Source organism: Zeus faber, assembly GCF_960531495.2.
Source record: "Zeus faber genome assembly, chromosome: 21".
NCBI classification, from domain to species: Eukaryota; Metazoa; Chordata; class Actinopteri; order Zeiformes; family Zeidae; genus Zeus; species Zeus faber.
In genome coordinates, this window is record NC_137208.1 from 19,324,417 (window position 1) to 19,343,765 (window position 19,349).

Here is a 19,349-nt window from a genome sequence, read left to right on the forward strand (position 1 = left end):
AGTTTCGCTGACACCGGCTAAATCACAATTGGCTCCGGTGCAACCCTAGAGCCGGGGATGTTGCGGCCACTGCAGCTTTCCCTCCCTCCCTCCTTCCCTCCCTCCCTCAAGGATTTCTCCTGTTTAGGGTGGAGGAGAATGGAGTGAGCATTTACTTAACAATGGAAGAGGGGGGGGACCCAACAACAACAACCACAACAACAACAGCCAGCAGCAGCAGCGGCGGCAGCGGCAGCAGCTCTCCAAAGCCCCAAAAATAACGAGACTAGTATGAGAGCAATCAAATGGTCCATTTCCTCTGGAAACACTCCATTCTGCAGTGGAGTGGGGAGGGGGGACGGGGGAGGAAGGGGTGGAGGGGGACTTCAAGATGTCTATAGGAAATTGTCAGCGGCAACAGGAAAGAAAAAAAAAAAAGGCGATTAAAGAAGAAGATGGAAAACAACACCTAGCGGGTAGCTCGTTTTTTTTGGGTCCCCCGCCTCCCTCCACGTCAGAAGTGGTTGTGAGCGATATCCTTCATTTGTCATCGACGGGGAGAGAAGCCAGTGAGTCAGAGAGAGAGAAAGAGCAGTGAGAAGAAAGAAAAAGTGGAGACGGATGAAGTGGAGCAGGTGGTGGTGAAGCGGGTCCAGCTTAGGCTTGTGTCGAATGTATAAAATAACTTTGTGCTGGAGCTTGCAAGCTTGTGCGTTCTAATACTTGGAAGAAAAAGTGTTGTCTAGTTCAATAAAATATGATTTAACAATACACTTAAGAGGGCAGAACAGAGACCGGCAGTTTGTGACGAGTGTCGCTGAGCACCGGTTCACGCTCCATCAGAGTAAATAACGTTATGGATATGATTTGGATTGTAATCAAAGATAAAATAATAACGTTAAACGGAACAGGATGCTGTGATAGGATGAGTAGAAATAGAAGAATGTACAGAGTGGACCCTGACGTGGAGACGCACACTGGCAGTAGTGAAAAGTTCACCGGCTCTTACGGCTCCCAAGCACTTCTCTTATCTATGAAACTGTATGAAATCTTTTGTTCATATTTATTCCACGACAAAAAAAATTGACATTATTGGTAATGATTTAATGTGACTGGACTCAAAGTTAGTTATTGAGAAACAAGTGTTTTACTGTAAAAATCAAGACTCTAATAGTCTAACAATGGCATAAAAATAAAAATAATAAAACAATTAAATGTTTTAATCAAAAATCAAATCGAATTGTGACCTTAAAATCCAAAGACAAATCAAATCGTGACACCCCTAATATATATATATATATATATATATATATATATATATATATATATTAGGGGTGTCACGATTTGATTTATGGGATAATGTATATAGTTCATGCTATATATATATATATATATATATATAGCATGAACTATATACATTATCCCTAAATCGAGCCGAGTGTTTATTTAGCCTCTGCCAGAAACGGGACAGATAACACACGTTCCCAATTCTTATTTTGAGTCCTGGACAAAACATCAATAGGTGGGCGTACGTTCTCACAACATTGCCATTTTTCAAACTACAGCCCGTGTTCATTAACTTTGTTGACCAAAAGAGAGCTTACAGAGTTCAGGTACTATCAATAGGGAACCATGAGGTTCTTCATACAAATTTGACAAGCAGATATTTCATTCTTCTGCTGCGCTCGGCGGCCGCCTGGCAGCCGACGGGTACCTTTGCTCTGTGGAGGGTTCTGGCTGCGGTCTCGGAGGATGTTGATCTGGTAGACGGCCCCGTATGGCTCAAACAGCTCCTTCAGCTCCTTCTCCGACCAGGAGCGCGGGATCTGGCCCACGAACATCTTGATGGCGTCCGGGTCGGGCTGGTCCGAGTGCTCCAGCGCCCCGTTCATCTTACCGGCTGTGCCGTTGCTGCAGGGGGACGGAGGACCAGGTTAGCCATGACATCTTGACAAACCATTATTTGATGAAATATTTATGTCCCCATTGATGTGAAAAGTCGGTACAGCATAGTATCACGATATTTCGCAAGACAATATTGTATCAATACACGAACACCAAGTATCGATATTTTATTATATAAATTGCAAATACGAATTACAGTTTTTGGTAGGAGAAAAATAAAATCGACTAAATGCTAGAATGGACACCAGGAAGTCCTGAAAGCAAACTACAGTGACGACAACAAATAACGCGATGTTGGTCTACGTAATGCGTACGCGACAGTTGTTATCATTTCCCTACGTACAAGGACCAGCGTTCTTGGCCACGCCCTTTTTCCCCGATGAGGGGCATTTTTTCTGGCCGCAGTGTTCCTTTATTCATTGACACAGTTTGTTGACTTATCAATGAACATGTCCAATGGATAAAAAAAAAAAAAAAGGTTGGCTTTATTTCAATATTCACAACGTGGCTGGTGAAAATAGGTGTAAATAGGTGGAAAAAGGGAAAAACGCTGTCGAGCTCGTCTTGTTGGATGTAAACATAACACCTATGGGATATAACGTCTGTGTACTGACCACGCTCAATTCATGTCATGACATCAGCGACAAAACGGAGACAAAATAAAAAAAAAAAAAGATGCTTTTTAAAGTTTTTACTGCAGTCAGATGAGGAAGAAATTACTAATATGTCCCACTATATCATGGTACCTAAAGTATTACGGTAGTATTGTGTCCCTGTTGATTCCCGCCCCTTGTGAAAAGCCAACGCCGTTCGGCTGAAAACGCCGTCGTCTCGAGCGACAGCCGTTTGAAATTCAAAATACACTCAACATTCAACGCTCAATAAAGCGACGTACGCGGCTGAGGAACGGCGCGGCCGTTGTTCAGACCGTTTATCGCCGGCGTAAACATCTAAAATGGCGAACAAAAACAGCGCGTCGGGTATTTTTGGCACTCTCGACTTAATACAACCGCACTTATCGCGCCAAGGCAAAAGTACGCTTGTCCTCGTGTTCTGAATGTTAACGTGAAGCCGCGGCGTCTTTTTCTGGGTCGGGATACAAAAGGATCTGAGCCGCTTTTTAACACCCGGCGCGCCACCAGCCCGCCGGAGATGAGAGTGTAACCCGGTGCAAAAGGCTGCTGAGCGTGACTATGTTTAGGGTGCTCGGATTGCCGAGGCATTAACGCAGGCACGCACACACACACACACACACACACACACACAGAAACACACACACACACCCGACCACAAACACACGCACACACACACACACACACACACACACACACGCACACATCATCGCCAAGCCTGTGGTCCATTTAAGATGGGTGAATACCAACTTAATGAAACTAAAGTCGATGGCTGTGCTGTTTTATTGCCCCTGCTCCCTTTTGTTATTCTCGGCAGGAGAGCGGAAGAGCATTATCTTAAGTGGCAAAAACAAAGCAAAGCCAAATCCCTGGCTTGGTTAGCTGACAACACTAATACCAGCCTATAAAGCTCAGCGCGCGACAGAGAGCGAGAGCGAGAGAGAGAGAGAGAGAGACAGAGGGAGAGGGAGAGAGGAGGGAAAGGGAGAGTGAAAAAGGGAAGGGATGGATGAGGAGAAAAGGCAAAAACGGACCTCCGAGCGCCCCCCATCCATCTTTTGCAGAAGGAGCCAAGGAGCTCGGCCGAGGTGCCCAGCTCTTTAAGGGACTTGAAGGACATGTCGGACGGCGAGCCAGCCACCCGGCCGGAGAGAGAGGGGAGTCGACCAGCCAAATACACGATAACGGCCCCCGGCGAAGATGTTGGACACGTTCCTCCTCCTGCTCCTCGTCCTCCTCCTCCTCCTCCTCCTATCAACCGCTTGGACGGCCCGTTGGCGCTTTGCAAAGACGATTGTACGGACGCGTGACACGTTGAGGAGTTGGCCGGCCTAACCGGCCTACCCAGTACTTGGGTCCTACAAGCACGCCCATCGCAGCATATGAATGTAAAAGAGAGAGAGAGAGAGCGAGAGAGAGAGAGAGAGAGAGAGAGAATGGGAGGAGAACAACAGTCGCGGAGACAATTGCTCATTGTTTGCCGGTGGTACGAGGCCTTCGGAGGAATAGAATGCGTCTGTCGCCGCATTTTCGGGTGTAGATTGTGTGCTTTTCAGGCTGTGGCTGTATCAGCAGTGTCACACCAGCCGCATTTACTCTCTGAACACCCCCCCCCCCCAACCTCTACCCTCCACCACCTCTCAGGCAGGACACTGAAAGCCCTGTACTTTCCGATGCCCCGTGCCGCTCCTCCCACGCTGGCAAAGACAGAAGCTTAGTTTGGCGAGCGCTTGGCGCTGTGCGCGGCGGAGAGAATTCACGCCATGCGGTTGCCTCCATGTGGAGTGACGACGTTGACGACCCGCTGTTTTGGTTATGTTTTGTTACCAGCGCCGGGCGGGTGTTGCAAATTCCTTTTGTTTGTCTCGTGTTTCTTCTGTCGTCCCTTTTTGCTGCCTCTCTTGTGTCTAAAGGAGGGTGCAAGAGCAGGTGGCGACCCGAAGCAACGTCTGTTACACGCACACACACGCACACGCACGCACACACACACACACACACACACACACGCACACACACACACACACGCACACTGAGAGAGACCTGGTCCACGTTCAAACCACTTCCACCGCAGCTTTGTCTTTGCTTTCCGTTGGTATGAAAAATGAAAATGTATTAAAACAAATGAAATACCCCCACACGACAAACAAAAAGACATCAAGATTCCATCTGTCTCCTGCGATGAAGAAAGTGCGGCAAACGGGAAGAAGTTCCCCAGACTGTATTAAACCGCTGGTTATTGGCTCCGTCTGCGTTGTACACAGCAGGAGGCTTCAAGTTCAACAGGCAGGTGGAGAGGAATGTGACATGAGGGAGTGATGGAGGGAGAGAGAGAGAGAGAGAGGAACCGGATGTCGATGAGACGGTGCTCAGAAGTAAGCACAGCATAGAGCTCAGTGTGATCTCTCTCGGATGCAAGCGTGCACACTCACACACACACACACACACACACACACACACACACACACACACACACACACACACACACACACACACACACACACACACACACACACACACAGCACAGTTGATCCCCCTATTGTTTCTCCCTTCTGTTTCTGCTCTGACACACACGCACGCACACCTCTCTTGTACACACACATTCCGTCTAACGTGTGTGCTTGGAGAGTGTGGGAACATGGGGGGAAACTAATCTTGTCGCACAGACACCCGCACACACACCGACACCGACACACACACACACACACACACACACACACACACACACACACACACACACACACTCACACCGACACCGACACACACACACACGCACACAGACACGCACGCAAGCACACACAAATTCATGTATGGGTGGTTTATAGCGTCCTCTGGGAAGAAAATCTTTAAAAACAGTTGGCATTAAGTGAACCTAAACCAGCATTAAAATTTGGAGTCACACGAGCATATATATTTAAAAATGACTTATGAATGCGTTAAAGCAGCTTTAATAGGACATTCAGACACTAAATGCATCCACACACACACACACACACACACACACACACACACACACACACACACAATTCTGACATTAAGATTCAACAAAATGGATAAGAGATAGTCACCAGAATCTGGAAAATAAATTAATAGTTTTCCTACGGGGGGTGGGGGGGGGGGGGGGGGGGGGGGGGGGGGGGGGGGGGGACAGACCATTTTACTTATCCTCATATTAAAATGTGCTACCCGGAGACATCAAACTTATTATTCAAGAAAAGTCACTTATTCATAATTATATGTGAGAAGGACCCCAAACCAATCATCATAAAAACATAAAATGAATGGAAAGGTTGATCCTGAAAGGTTTACCACTGAATTAGGACCGTCTGGAAAAACATACGTGCTGGGTATTATTTCTAAGCGTAGAAATTTCGTTTTAGTTCGTTTTAGTTTCATGCTCGAAAACATTGTGCTTTGTCTCGTTGCGTTTTCTTGCGAGGTGTGGGTGTGAAGCTGGCTCCCAGGGGCCCAGTTTGAGCAAAACGGGGGAGCGTGATGAAGACTATTAGTCACTTGAACTTTAAAAGTAAACAATTTTCCGCCCATCTGCAGCGTACCGCTGGGAAACATGATTTGGAATACACAGATATTTATATATATACATATATACATATACTGTATATATATATATAGTATGTGTATATGTTCATTATCGCCTACTCCGTATATGTGCAAATATGTGGTGTGAACGGAGGCTTTGATGGAACGAGCATCTGTGGGCATTGGGTTAAAGCAGCCCCAACTATGGAATAACTGAAAGTGTGTGTATGTGTGTGTGTGTGTGTGTGTGTGTGTGTGTGTGTGTGTGTGTGCGCGCGCTTGCCCGCGTGTACATGCGCGCGTGTCTGCGAGCGTTGTTTTTCAGCGGCTGTATAATTGCGCGGGCCTCTCGCGGCGGGCGCACTCGCCACGGTCGCCATGGCGACGGCGCGGCGCCTGCGACGCGAGGAAATGATCAGATAAATGTCACGGCGGCTAATGAAGCTGCACCGGTGCCCCGGCGCTCGGCTAGCTCCGCGCTAACGAGCTAGCGAAGCGCCGGCGGGCGCTAATGAGAGGAGAACGACGCGCGGCAGCGCATCCGGCCGCCGCGCCCGCTCCCACCTCCACGCTGGAGAGCGGGGAACGCCAACACGCCAGACAAAACGCACCCTATCGACAAATTGGGCCTCGTTTCATCTCCAAACTGTCCGCCCGTGTGTACCAGGCCGTGTGTGAAAGAAAGTTTTACTTGTTGTTCCTGGAGCGTCATAAAAGATCCGCCGGCGCGGCCGAACAGTTTATTTTTAAGCTAAACCGATTGCGTTGCCCTCGACAAAGGGTGATTCACGCCCGCCGCGCATCTTTTGGTCAGTAATAAGGTCTGCGCCAAAGCGAGCGCATCACTGTGAAAATCTATGCTGCATTATCGCTACGTAGGTGGGCATATTTATGGGCAAAATACCAAAGTAGCAAAGGAAAACTTGCTCCCCCGTATTACTTATCATGGCCGCCCACGCGCGAGGGCGGAGAGGCCACATACATATATACAGAGGAAAAAAAACTGGAAGGGCCTGAAGAGCTGTGCTGGGTGACGAAAACAAGGAAAAGGAGAGAGGGAGAGAGCGAGAGAGGGAGCGAAAGAGAGAGAGAGAGAGAGAGAGAGAGAGACAAGTGCAGCACCCGTAGCCAGATCTCTGCTAACCTCTTTCAGGGAGCGAGACCTTTGGGTCTGACGCTATATATATATAATGCATATATATATACTGTATATATATATATATATATACTGTATATATACTGTATATATATATATATATACACATATATATACAGTATATACACAGTACTGTATATATACGTATACAATACAGTATATATGCCGTACAGTATACTGCACTGTATGTAAGGATTGAACACCTTTTGGAGGTGTCTTGATCCCTGTCTTGATCTCGCCTCTTCACAGGTATCACAAGAGACAGGGAGTTTGGACGAAGAGTTTTGGGTGGAGGCAAATGGAGGTTTTTTTTTTTTGGTCGGAGTTTGCACCGCATGTTCATTGATTTATTTTTTAATACGGCCCTCTATTCGCCCCATGATTCCTAAAATGTTACATTTCGACGTGTGTGTGTGTGTGTGTGTGTGTGTGTGTGTGTGTGTGTGTGTGTGTGTGTGTGTGTGTGTGTGTGTGTGTGTGTGTGTGTGTGTGTGTGCGTATGCCGGCAGCCAAGAAAAAAGGTTAGAGACTCGTGAAAGAGGAATTAAGAGCATCTTAAAGCCTCACCAGCCCATTGGTCAAATCCCACCGGCAGTAAAGTGCCACACTAATCTTTAGCACCCCTGCCCCACACACACACCCCCCACCGCCACCAAAAACCGTCCCGGTCACTCTCTCTCTCTCTCTCTCTCTCTCTCTCTCGCTCTCTCTCTCTCTCTCTCTCTCCCCAAATGCTTGTTGCTATGGGAACAGGGGTGTCAGTGGGGGTGATGGAAGGGGTGGGGTTGGTGGGTGGGTGGTCAGGTATGTTGACAGGCCGTTTAACCGGGACAGGGGGCGCTCTCTCTTTCTCTCTCTCTCTCTCTCTCTCTTTGTCTCTCATACACACACGCACACACACACACACACACACACACACACACCCTCAACTATGTTGCATTTGTGGTATTTCTATGACCGTCGTTCCCTCGCTCTCATTTTCTCTCTGATTCCAATGCTTTTATCTCATGGCCATCAGCGGCAATTCTTTCTTCAACCTGTTTCACATCCTGTTCTGCTCGCCTCGTCTCCCTTTCTCACTCTCTCTCTCTCTCTCTCTCTCTCTCTCTCTCTGTCTGGGCTTAATGGAAAACAGCTTGTTTTGGTAGCCCGCCTCATGCGAGTGTTTCTGTGCGCACGCGATATGGCGATGGAAACGGCAACGGCAACGGCTCTTGATTGCCCGACACCATGCTGCCAGTGCACTCGGCCAGAAGTCATCGTCTGACTGACCACGGGGCCCGCTGGACCGGTAGCGCACTGCGAGGCTCTGGAACCGAGGGGGGATTGGAGCGGGTCAGAGCGGGTCCAGCTCCATTTTTGGGACACCGGGCAAAGGCGGCTTTATGCATGAGCCTGTGTGAGAAGTCTCCAACCCGCTCATGCCCCGCTCTTGAAGCCAGGGTGAAACGGAGATTGTCACATGCGGGGTGAAATAAGAGGAAGGTCTGCATTCAGGACCGGAAGAAAGAAAGAGGGAGAGTGGAGAGAGAGAGAGAGAGAGAGAGCAACCAGATTTGAAGGAAGGAGGGACGGAGGGAGGAGCAGGTGGGGTGAGGAGGAGGGAGGAGCAGGGGGGAGGGCGGTGAGCCAGCATTTCCGGCGTAGACGCTCCCGTTGGTTGCGCCGGCTCCGCTTGTCCTCGCCAGCGCAATTATTTTGCCCCCCATTGTGAGCAAAGCTCTGCCCTGCGCTGCTACCAAGGTTACAAAAGTGACATATTCTATGAGGAGTATGGCAAGGACGTGTTATTCATTGACATTCCCATTCGCCGAACAAGAAAAGAGAACTGCATTTTTTTTCTTGTTCAGATAGAAAATGGGGGGATAAACACAGTTTTATACACAAATTACACAAACACAAATTATACCCTACCCCCGCCCGTGTGCGTGTGTGTGTGTGTGTGTGTGTGTGTGTGTGTGAGAGAGAGAGAAATTGGAACAGTGCTGTTCTCAGAGGCCGCCGTGTTCCCGTGCCGGGGACAGGCGGAAACCTCCCCTGGCACTTTAATAAACTGCCATTACTATACAGCCCCCCCGCCCCATCCCCCCTCCTCTGCCCTGCAAGGAGAAAAAAAAGAGAGAGGGATGAGGGTGGTAGTTGCCAAGAGCCCAGAGGTGAGAAGGTGAAGTTGAACATGGTCTAGACGGATAGCCGGAGGAAAGCTCCAGTATTTATTGGCCGGTGTGAGAGGTGGCGTGAGAGGTGTGTGTATGTGTGGTGGTACTGTAAGAGCTATGTCGGCGGGAAGTGAGGGAGGCTTTATTTTTCTTCTTTTTTTATTTTTTTTTATTTTTTTTAACCAAGACACATGAGTACGGGCCCCGCATCTAATCGTCCTTGTGGATCGCTTTGCTACGGTTCGAGGGCATCAACAGAAACTGCGCGGGTCTGCGGCCACGCACACACACTTGTACCGGGTCTGAGGTCGGGAAAGTAACATGTAACTACTGGGAAAAAGCAAAGGTAACATGTAACTACTAGACGAATGTTCCATGTGATTACAAGGCGATACTAACATGTAAATACTAGGCGAAAGTAATATGTAACTACTAGGCGAAAGTAACATGTAACTACTAGGCGAAATTAACATGTAACTACTAGGCGAAAGTAACATATACAGTAGGAGCCACTTGGAGAGGGCAGCTGGAACATGACAGGGCCCAGGCAGATCCGTGATTGGGGTGTGGCTGACCCATGCAGGGTCCATGTCGGGTCCGTGCTCAGATCTTGCCAGTAAATGATATCCCCCTCGATGACGTAATTTCGTGAAGTAAACCGTGGAGTTTAAACAGCAAAACAATCTTGAGTGTTCAGAAGGATCCATACACTGTTTAGTCTCTTTAACATTTGTACAAATTAATATTATATTCCTGGTGTTGATTTTATTCAATTGACTTTTTTTGATTGATTTTTAACATTTTATTGTGCCATTGTTGCGTTTGGGAGTTTGGAAAATCTATTGAATTTGGAAAATGGATCTATTAAATATTTAATTAATCTATTAAATGGGGGTGATGGGGAACTGTTTCTCCGACAGAGAGGCTCAAATACAGAAATTTGTTGTGATGTTTCACAATTATTTCAACTAAAATAAAAATTAGATCATTCGAAAACCCTCATTTTGAAACCAAAAGGCCAAAGACTGGAACCTATAAATCCCCACACTTGGCCACATTATAAAGAAGGAAAACTGATGTTTACATCATCTACCACTAGTCACTTTAATGTATCAAGTATTGCATTGCACACCTGTTTTGTCTTACCTCTACGTAGTACATTGCAGTATTTGTCTTAAAACACTGTGTCTATCTTGCCATTCAGTATGACACTGCATTGTTGTGGCCCACGCCTATTAAAGATGTCCTCTATCAAGTTGACTCACTGTCATTACTGTCTCCATTTTATTTTGTCTTTCTTTAAGGTAAATGTGACCCACCGCAGCAAAATCAGCTATCTTGTGTATTTCTAAAATTGCCAAGAGCAGCCAAATAAGTTGAAAAAACCTTTCTAGAAGGATTTTTCCTTTGTCTTTTTTTTTATCTCTCAATGTATTTTTAAAGCAGAGTATGATTTATAAATAGCAAAAAAATGTTAAACCGCAGAGTTAAATATTCCCGTCAGATTACATGAGGAAACACAGTTCACTTACTGAGACACTGAATAGCTCTGAACAACGCCAATCGATTTAAGCTTTCAAGCGACTGCCCATGTGAAGATGATTCCTTCCTTTAAATCGTACTAGTTTTACATACACACAGAGACATAATTGTGAACGGGGCTGATACCAACGAAGAAGTAATGCTGACGTCACTTGCGTAAACAAGAGGAGGACCCTTCGGTTTCACTTGTCTGTGAAAACTTTAATCTCCGTTTTGTTATGGATTACTAGAAGTGGGTGGCGGAAGCTCTAAATCATATCATGGACCTCAATCTGACCAGTGCAATAGATCCAAGTCAGTGTTAGCAGCGCGTACTGGATTTCATTTTCAGCGATGATATTCAGTTCTTCGACAGTGATGCTGAATCTGATACCGGCATTATCTCGGACTTGGAGAACGTTTCAAACAGTGGACTTCAACCTGAATGTGACAAACATTTTCCAGAACCACCGGCGGAGACCGACGATAAAACTGTTACAACGGAAGAAGTTGATGACGTGATGAAGACCGTTGAGGTTGGTGGTGCAGATTATGAACAAGTAGCAATGGACAAGATTCTCAGATTTACCTGCAAATGCAGCCAGGGGTCAAAAGAAAATGAAAAGAGACCCCAAACAGGCTCTCAGATTGTAGCTGGGGTGGGGTTTGGGTTAGCCCACATAATAACTCCAACAACTTTGACCATATGTGGCATACGCACATTTATACACACCAAGGCTGATATACAGAGACTTATATTATTGATAGACTCTACATTTTGTTGTGATGTCCACAATTTAGACTCTTAAATAATTCCACTTTTATAAAACATGTATATCTAACTGTTAAATAAAAGCCCTTTTAAAAACAAAAGATGTTGTGTGTCAATGACGCTGCTCAACATTCCCTCAAAACACAAGAACAATGCAGAGATTGCCCCATTCAGCAGGGTGTCAACTCCCCATTCAGCAGGGTGCCAAGTGGCCATGTGACAAGTAGCCATGTGGCTTTGTTGGTCCTCCAAACTATTTGCATCCTGGGAGCTGGCTGAACAAAGCCAAGTGTGGGGGAAAACTTTGAGTTATCCTTGATTATTTCAGAAACAGTTTGCCACACCCTTGTCATTAACAAGTCATAGCTTTAAAAATATTTGCTTGATTTGCACAAGTGACACCTTGTTTTGAAGCTCTGAATCTCCACTTTCAAATTATGTGAAATAAAAAGTCAGAAGCCACCAAATGTACCTAAAGTCTGTGGTGGGTCACAAATACTTTCATATTACTTATACTACACTACTCCTTTCCATTTTTGATTTTTAAAATGTTGTCGTTAAAAACTGTTTAAATACTTTTTAAATTCTGTTGTTAAATACTGTTATATTTAATCACTACAATTCCCTTATTTTATAAATTATGTAAAGCTAAGTATTTGACTATAAACTTGAAACTATAATTACATAGACTTAGTTTGAGTGCTCTCATAAAAAAGAGATTGAACTTTGCAATTTTAAAAATAAAAGTAAAAAAACAAAATAAAAAAAATAAAAATTGAAATTAAAAAGCTTTGCAGCACGTAGGTTAAAATAAAGCATTAAGACCTGTTCTCATTCATATGACAAAAAAAACATTTGAACTTGTGACCTCTGGTCAGGGTTCAAAGGACAATATCTCAGGTAATGGGTTGAAACTATTGTAGAATGTAACATGTAACTTCTAGGCGAAAATCACATAACTACTAGGCGAAAGTAACGTGCAACTATTGGCAAGAGCAACATGTAACAACAAGGCGAATGTAACTTATAACTACTTGACGAAAGTTAAGTGTAACAATTGGTGAAAATAACATGTAACTACTTGGCAAAAATAACATGTAACTAGTAGGGGAAAGGAACATGTATTGATTAGAAAAAAGTAATATGTAACTATTGTGGAAAGTAACCTGTAACTGCTAGGCAAAAGTAACTTGTTACAATCAGTAACTATCTACCTGTTCCTCAGTTCCCTCAACAACGCAATCTCGACAACATTTTGCCATGTGGCCCGTCACATGACAGCCCCACGCTGCTGCAATCGAAACCCACCGTCTTCACCACTCCTCCTCTGTCCGTCTCTTTTCATCTCTCCCCTTTGACCCCTTCTCTCTTCACGCTCCATTCCTTCATGCTTATTCAGACCTTCCCATGACTCATTCCCGCTCTCCTGCTCCGACTTCTTTCCTGCCCCCCGCCCCTGCTTTCTCTTGACCCACTTTGTTTCACATAAGCCACCGCTTCTCCGCTAATCCACCCCTCCCGCCCCCTGACAGCCTGTCCTTCCTCGAGTCTCACTTTCCTGCGCCTCGTCCAATTCCTTACGCGTGCCATCGGCGTGGGGGGAGGAAATCACTCGCACATTTTCGCCACATGTTTCTCCACAAGCTTTTTAATTCCATTAAAAGAAATATATAAAAAAATGAAGACTCGGCACTCTAAGCCAGCTGTCTCTGTATTGGGGTGGGGGGGTGGGGGTCTTTAACGATCCCTAAGGCGACGCCCCTGCGCCCTTCCCCATCTCTGTAATCAGCAGGAAGACGGCTTTTTAAAAGAGCCACCATTAATTCCTATCGTTCCATAATCGTGCCTTTAACTTTCCACAAAGATGGAGGGGGAGATGCTGGGAGATGGGAGGTAAGGTGCTGTTGGAGGTGGGGGTGCTGGGCGGGGCAGTAATAGAGGGTGATACCATTAAGGGATATTAGGGCGGAGGGCTGTTCGTTTTCATTAGGTTTTATGGGCTGGAAAAAAACATTGTCACGCATACCAATTAGAACGGGAACAGATGGCTCAATATGCTAGTATGTTTCGTCTCAAGCGCACGTGCACGGCACACGCACGCACACACACACACGCACACACACACACACACAAACACACACACGCACACACACACACACACACACACACACACACACACACACACACATACTCGTACTCAGACGCATGCCGGCTCGCACCAGGCGACTCCTTGAAGTGTCGGCGTTGAACAGCATCAATTTAGACAACTGCGTCAATACAGGAGGGAGACCGAATTTTGACAGCCATCTAAAGAGACGCCACTTCTCTCTTCTTCATCTCCTCCACGTCTCGCTCTCTCTCTCTCTCTCTCTCTCTCGCGCTCATTATACTATCCCTAGGTCAGGAGTGTCAGCGAGCAGCCCCGATTGGAGCAGTCTGCCGAACATCCCCTCCAAAAAGGAGAGCCATATGCCGGGAGAGAGACAGACATAACAGGCAGAGAGAGAGAGAGAGGGGGACGGCGAACGAGAGGGAAACGAAGATAGAGAAGGGTTCAGGCCCGTGCGGAAAGAGGCGTTTGAATACCCGGACGGGGCCAGCCGAGGCGCGGAGGAGGGGGTGAGTTTGACAGGCAGCGCGCTAATAGGTATACGTACGCGTGGCTGTCAAAGCCGAGGGAGTAGCTTTGTGCGAGCGAGCGCTTCAGCCACGGCTGGGTGAAGATGAATGCCCGTGGGGGCGGGTGCGGGGAGTGGGGACACACTAACGGGCCAGTGGCGCGGTCCCCCCGGGCGCCCATTGATCTGTCGTGCTCGGCTAATAATGGACGACGGAACTCTTCGGCTCTCCTGGAAGGGGCGGGGCGCGCGGGGGGGGGGGGGTGCGTAAGGACGGGCCGGGCGGGGTTCAATGGGGTTGGCGGCTAAACGTACCCCGGTTCATATGGAAATGGCGGGGATGTTCCGAGTGATAGGTAATTCCACCACCTCTGGGATGTGTGTTGTGAATGGACATTGTGTTCGGAGGGCATTGGGTTGCTGTATAAAAGTGGTTATGTCGTTACATTTTCCAGCCGTTTTCTATACCTGTGGGACGGGGGGTAAAGTATTAACCGCCCAAAAGACAGACGCACACACGCACACACACACACACACACACGTACACAGAAAGCGTATTTCCGTGCACAGTCAACCCTACATTCAATCTCCTATCTGCCGGGCGTTGAGGGGAGAGAAATGGAGAGCCCGTCCGCTCTCCTCTCTCCGTCAATCTAAATGTTTAATGAACCATCTCTCTCTCTCTCTCCCCTTCCATCTTCTAGCAGCTTTACCTCCCCGCCTCCTCTCACCAGCGACCCCCCTGCAACCCACGTCTGGATTTTCCTCTCCTCGCTCTCCATCCGTTCATGTCTGTCTTCCCTCTTAAGTCTGGATTTCTCCTTCCCCCTCTTGCCTTCGTTCTCTTTCTGACTCCCTCCCTTCTCTCTGTCTGTGTATATATATTTCTCTCTCTCTCTCTCTCTCTCTCTCTCTCTCTCTTCCTCTCTCTCTCTCTCTCTCTCTCTCTCTCTCTCTCTCCTCTCTCTCTCTCTCTCTCTCTCTCTCTCTCTCTCTCTCTCTCTCTCTCTCTCTCTCTCTCTCTCTCTCTCACTCTCTCTCACTCTCTCTCTCTCTCTCGGCTGCAGGCACCACGGCAGACTTCAGTTGGGTTAAGGACGCGGGGCGGAATGCTGAGGAGGTTGGAAGTTGGCTTATCTGCATCTCCTTCCCTCCTCTCCACCCCCGCAATGTTATCTTGAACTTTTATTTTTGTCTCTATTAACCGCTCTGGGTAATTCCTAAAGATCCCGGTGTTTGCCGTTCTCCAGAAAGGTGTAATTGCCAAAAAAGAAAACCAAAAAACATCGACAATTTGCGAAGTAGACAAAAATCGAGAAGAAAGCGATAACAGTCTGGAACCAAGTGTAAGATCCGTACAAACCTTGATATTTCCATTTGCTCTTTCTGTCTCTCTTCTAGACAGAGCCCCCCACCCCCACCCTGTGAAGTCAAATCCATTATGGAACTGTGGAGTCGGGCGAACAACCGAAAACCCCAAAAAAGCCTTAGCCGTTAGCTGCGACGGGGCATCGTCAACATTGTCCCTGCGAAACGGGCCCCGGAGGAGCCCGCTGAGCCTTAACCAGGTTGAGACAAAGAAACCTGTCACCATTTAAAACCAATTCTGCAGACAACAAAGGCAGGTAATTGCTCTTTCTTTACAGTTTTCTACCACTTGGCTCTTGTTTGGCACCCGTGAAGAACCTTTGCATTCAAAAGGCATAAAAGCAGGTCACACAAGCCCAAGAGCAGTGGTTCTCAAACTTTTTTTTAGTGAAGCCCCTCCAGGATCGTTTTTCAGCTGAGTGCCCCCCTTCTCTGGCGTTGGGAGGAAAAAAAAAGAAAGAGAACATAAATTATGTACTGTATGTCTTTTTTTAAATTTTGGGAGTACCCCCTGCAGTACCCCTAGGGGTACGAGTACACCCATTTGAGAAACACTGCTCTAGAGCAGGAATTTCTATGTGTCTATGTACAGGTGAATGTGTCGCCACTTTTGTTGTTGTGAGTTTTGTAGCCTTTAGTGTAGTGTATAACATATGGTTGAGGAGAATCACACTGATTTAATAAACGTATTATTTAATTTTATTTTTAAATGATTTAATTTGTTAAACACTATAGCCTCGGGTGAGGACGGAGCTGACTTGCTGACAGCGGAGCTGTGGGCGGCCGGTGAGCCGCCACCGGCGCGCAACACATTGTATCCCTAACAGTCATCTAATGTGGGAACAGACTCCACGCTCCAGGCTCTGACGGGACTTAACATTTTTTTGGGATTCTTTCTCCATGTGGGAACTTCTCCGTAAAGGAGGTGAATGTGTGAAGCTGCTGCAGCAGCACTGTGTGAATAAATAGGAGTACACCCCGCCCCCCAAGTCCCAGGACTTCAAATTATCCTCGGGCTTCACCAAAACACACTTCAGGATGTTTTGTCTGCCTTCCAAAGTCATTTATTTTAGTCGGGCAGATCAAACAGGGCGCAGTGAACGGGAGTCAAACGTGAAGCGAGGAAGAAGAGCGCGTGCGTGATGGTGGGATCGTGCCTGTGTGTTAATTAGCAGAATCCTGCCCTAATTAATGGCCTGTAAATAGCCATGCTGGGTGGAGGAGTCAAGGTTGACACCTGTGCGGAGAGTGCATGCTTCACTTTTGGCGGGGTGAATCAAATTACACACGCCTAATGTAAATACAATATTGGCAGGGCCCCGCCGCATCTGTTGAGAGACGGAGGGAGGGAAGGATGCAGGGGTGGAGAGACGGAGGGATGGAAGGATGCAGGGGTGGAGAGATGGAGTGACGGATGGGTGTGTGATTTTTTTATGTCCATATGTGCACCTGTGTGCGCCTCTGTGTGCTCGGGGGGGAGCAAAAAGGAACCGAAAGGGAGCGACGGGGTGGGTGGGGTGTGGGGGGGGCGATGATGTCAGCGCAATTAAGGTAACACATGCGCCATCGCCGGGGAGCTAATGACCTGGGAGCGGGTGGAGGAGCCGCGCAGACGGAGTTACTCCATTATCCGAGGCGGGTGGGTGGGGGTGGTTGGTTGGAGGGTCCGCTGTCTGCATGTGTTTTGTTGTGGGTGTAGAAAAATGTCTGTGCCTGCATCGGCATGAACATCTCATTCCCCTCATTCTGTTTATTTTCGTGTGTGTGTGTGTGTGTGTGTGTGTGTGTGTGTGTGTGTGTGTGTGTACTGTATGTGTGTGTGTGTGTGTGTGTGTGTGTGTGTGTAAACAAAGGGAGCGCGCCCTGACGAGGGAATCGATATTCCCGATCCATTCTGGTTTGTTAAAAGTAATAGAAGTAATAGGCATGGATTGGATGAGGAGGAGCAGGGAGCGGATGGAGGCGGAGGAGCGGCGCGCTGACATCCGTCGGCCCGGAACGGTGAGAGAAAGTGGGAATGTGGCCGATAATTCCATGCCAGCGTTTATCGTCTTCCAAATGACGACCTCTTCCTTGGGGCAGTGTCATATTGCGATATTAAAGTGGTAATCCGTGAGATTTGTTTGTACTTTCTTTTTGCAGAAACAGCTATTTGGTGTATTTGCCGTATTATGCGGTTTCTGTTTCTGATATTCTACTGTACGATCAGATTTTCTTTTTTTTTTTATGTATTCATTTTTAATAATTTCCGACTCGCACAATTGCAAAAATGTTGTCGCCAAACTTCCTACTTTTGTCAGAAGGTGAGACGTTGATAGAGATGTGTATTGTTCATTGGAAATTCCCAGCATTATTGTATTTTGCCACATTATTTACTTTTCTATTTCATGATTATTAATTTAAACTGATTTCAACTGACTCATAACAATTAATTCAAGTAATGTGTAGAGATTACAATCAATTTCAACACCCGATGTGAACCCCCCCCAAAAAACATTTTTAAGTTGCTTATTATATTCACCCAGCCCTCAAATACGTTCACCAAGCTTTAAAGAAAAATGGCTAAACTGATTACTCAGTGACTCATGGTACGGTCACACCGCCGGCGACGGGGGGCTGCAAGACGACAGGCTTCAATGCATTTCAAACGGAGCTCGGCTTCACCCAGCTGCAGGGGGCGGAGCGACGCCGGCGACCAGCTGACAGCTTCGCGGCGACAAGGAAAGTTGAGCAGGTTTCAACTATATGCAAACGAGCAGCGCCGAGCGCCGGGCGACAGCCAATAAGATGCGCCCTCAATGGCGGTGTTTGTTCCTTGGAAAATGAATGTTCGGACCACTGCATTGTTTCTATTATTTTAAATGAAAAATGTCACTTAAGCTATCGATAAAATAAGGAACACGTCAATTTATATTTCTTTAACAAGGGCAATTTTTTTATTTTAAGGGACGGATGGCAAGATTTATTACATCATTATTTTCAGACAAACTACAACATTTTAATAGAAATATAATGTTTATTAAATATAGAAAAGGAGAGAGGTTTGAAGTGTCGATTTTAAGCCGACACACCCACAAACGCCAGGGGCACAGCAGCCCCATCACCGCAGGCGCAACCCGGGCATCTCGAGACTCGATCTGAGAAACTGCTGTCCGGTGATTCGTCAATAACCTGAACCTAACCGTTCCATTGGTAAACTCTACGTCACCCAGGGTGGAGCGATGGAGCTGATGGAGTGACGCAGAGCGCAAGACGAAAAAAATACCCTTACGTAATCTGTAAGCATCAGTAGAAGTGTGTGTGTGTGTGTTTGTGTGTGTGTGTGTGTATATGTGTCTGTGTGTGTGTGTGTGTGTGTGTGTGTGTGTGTGTGTGTGTGTGTGTGTGTGTGTGTGTGTGTGTGTGTGTGTGTGAACAGTATATATGTGTGTAGATGTGTCACAGAGTGAGTGGTTGAGGTTAGGGAGCTTTATATGTTGGTGAAAGAGTGATTGAGTGAGCGAGTCTGTGTGTGTGTGTGTGTGTGTGTGTGTGTGTGTGTGTGTGTGTGTGTGTGTGTGTGTGTGTGTGTGTGTGTGTGTGTGTGTGTGTGTGTGCTCTCACGTTGAAATTAAACTGGGGCTGAGGTGAGAAACAAAGCAATGATTTGCTGGTGGTCGAGAGAAAGAGAGAGAGAGACAGAGGGAGAGAGAGAGAAAGATA

At 46.9% G+C, this 19,349-nt stretch overlaps 1 protein-coding gene across 4 annotated transcripts in view; it reads right to left on the reverse strand.

Annotated features, from left to right (window-relative positions):
- The window catches only part of celf2 (cugbp, Elav-like family member 2), a 159,325-nt gene that overhangs the window by 65,509 nt on the left and 74,467 nt on the right, over positions 1-19,349 (reverse strand). For all 4 annotated transcript variants that reach the window (XM_080022487.1, XM_080022486.1, XM_080022488.1 and 1 more), the window contains one exon: positions 1,694-1,890. In XM_080022487.1, coding sequence (XP_079878613.1) covers positions 1,694-1,871 — 178 coding nt within the window. In that variant the 5' untranslated portion in view covers positions 1,872-1,890. The remainder of the gene's footprint in view (positions 1-1,693; positions 1,891-19,349) is intronic.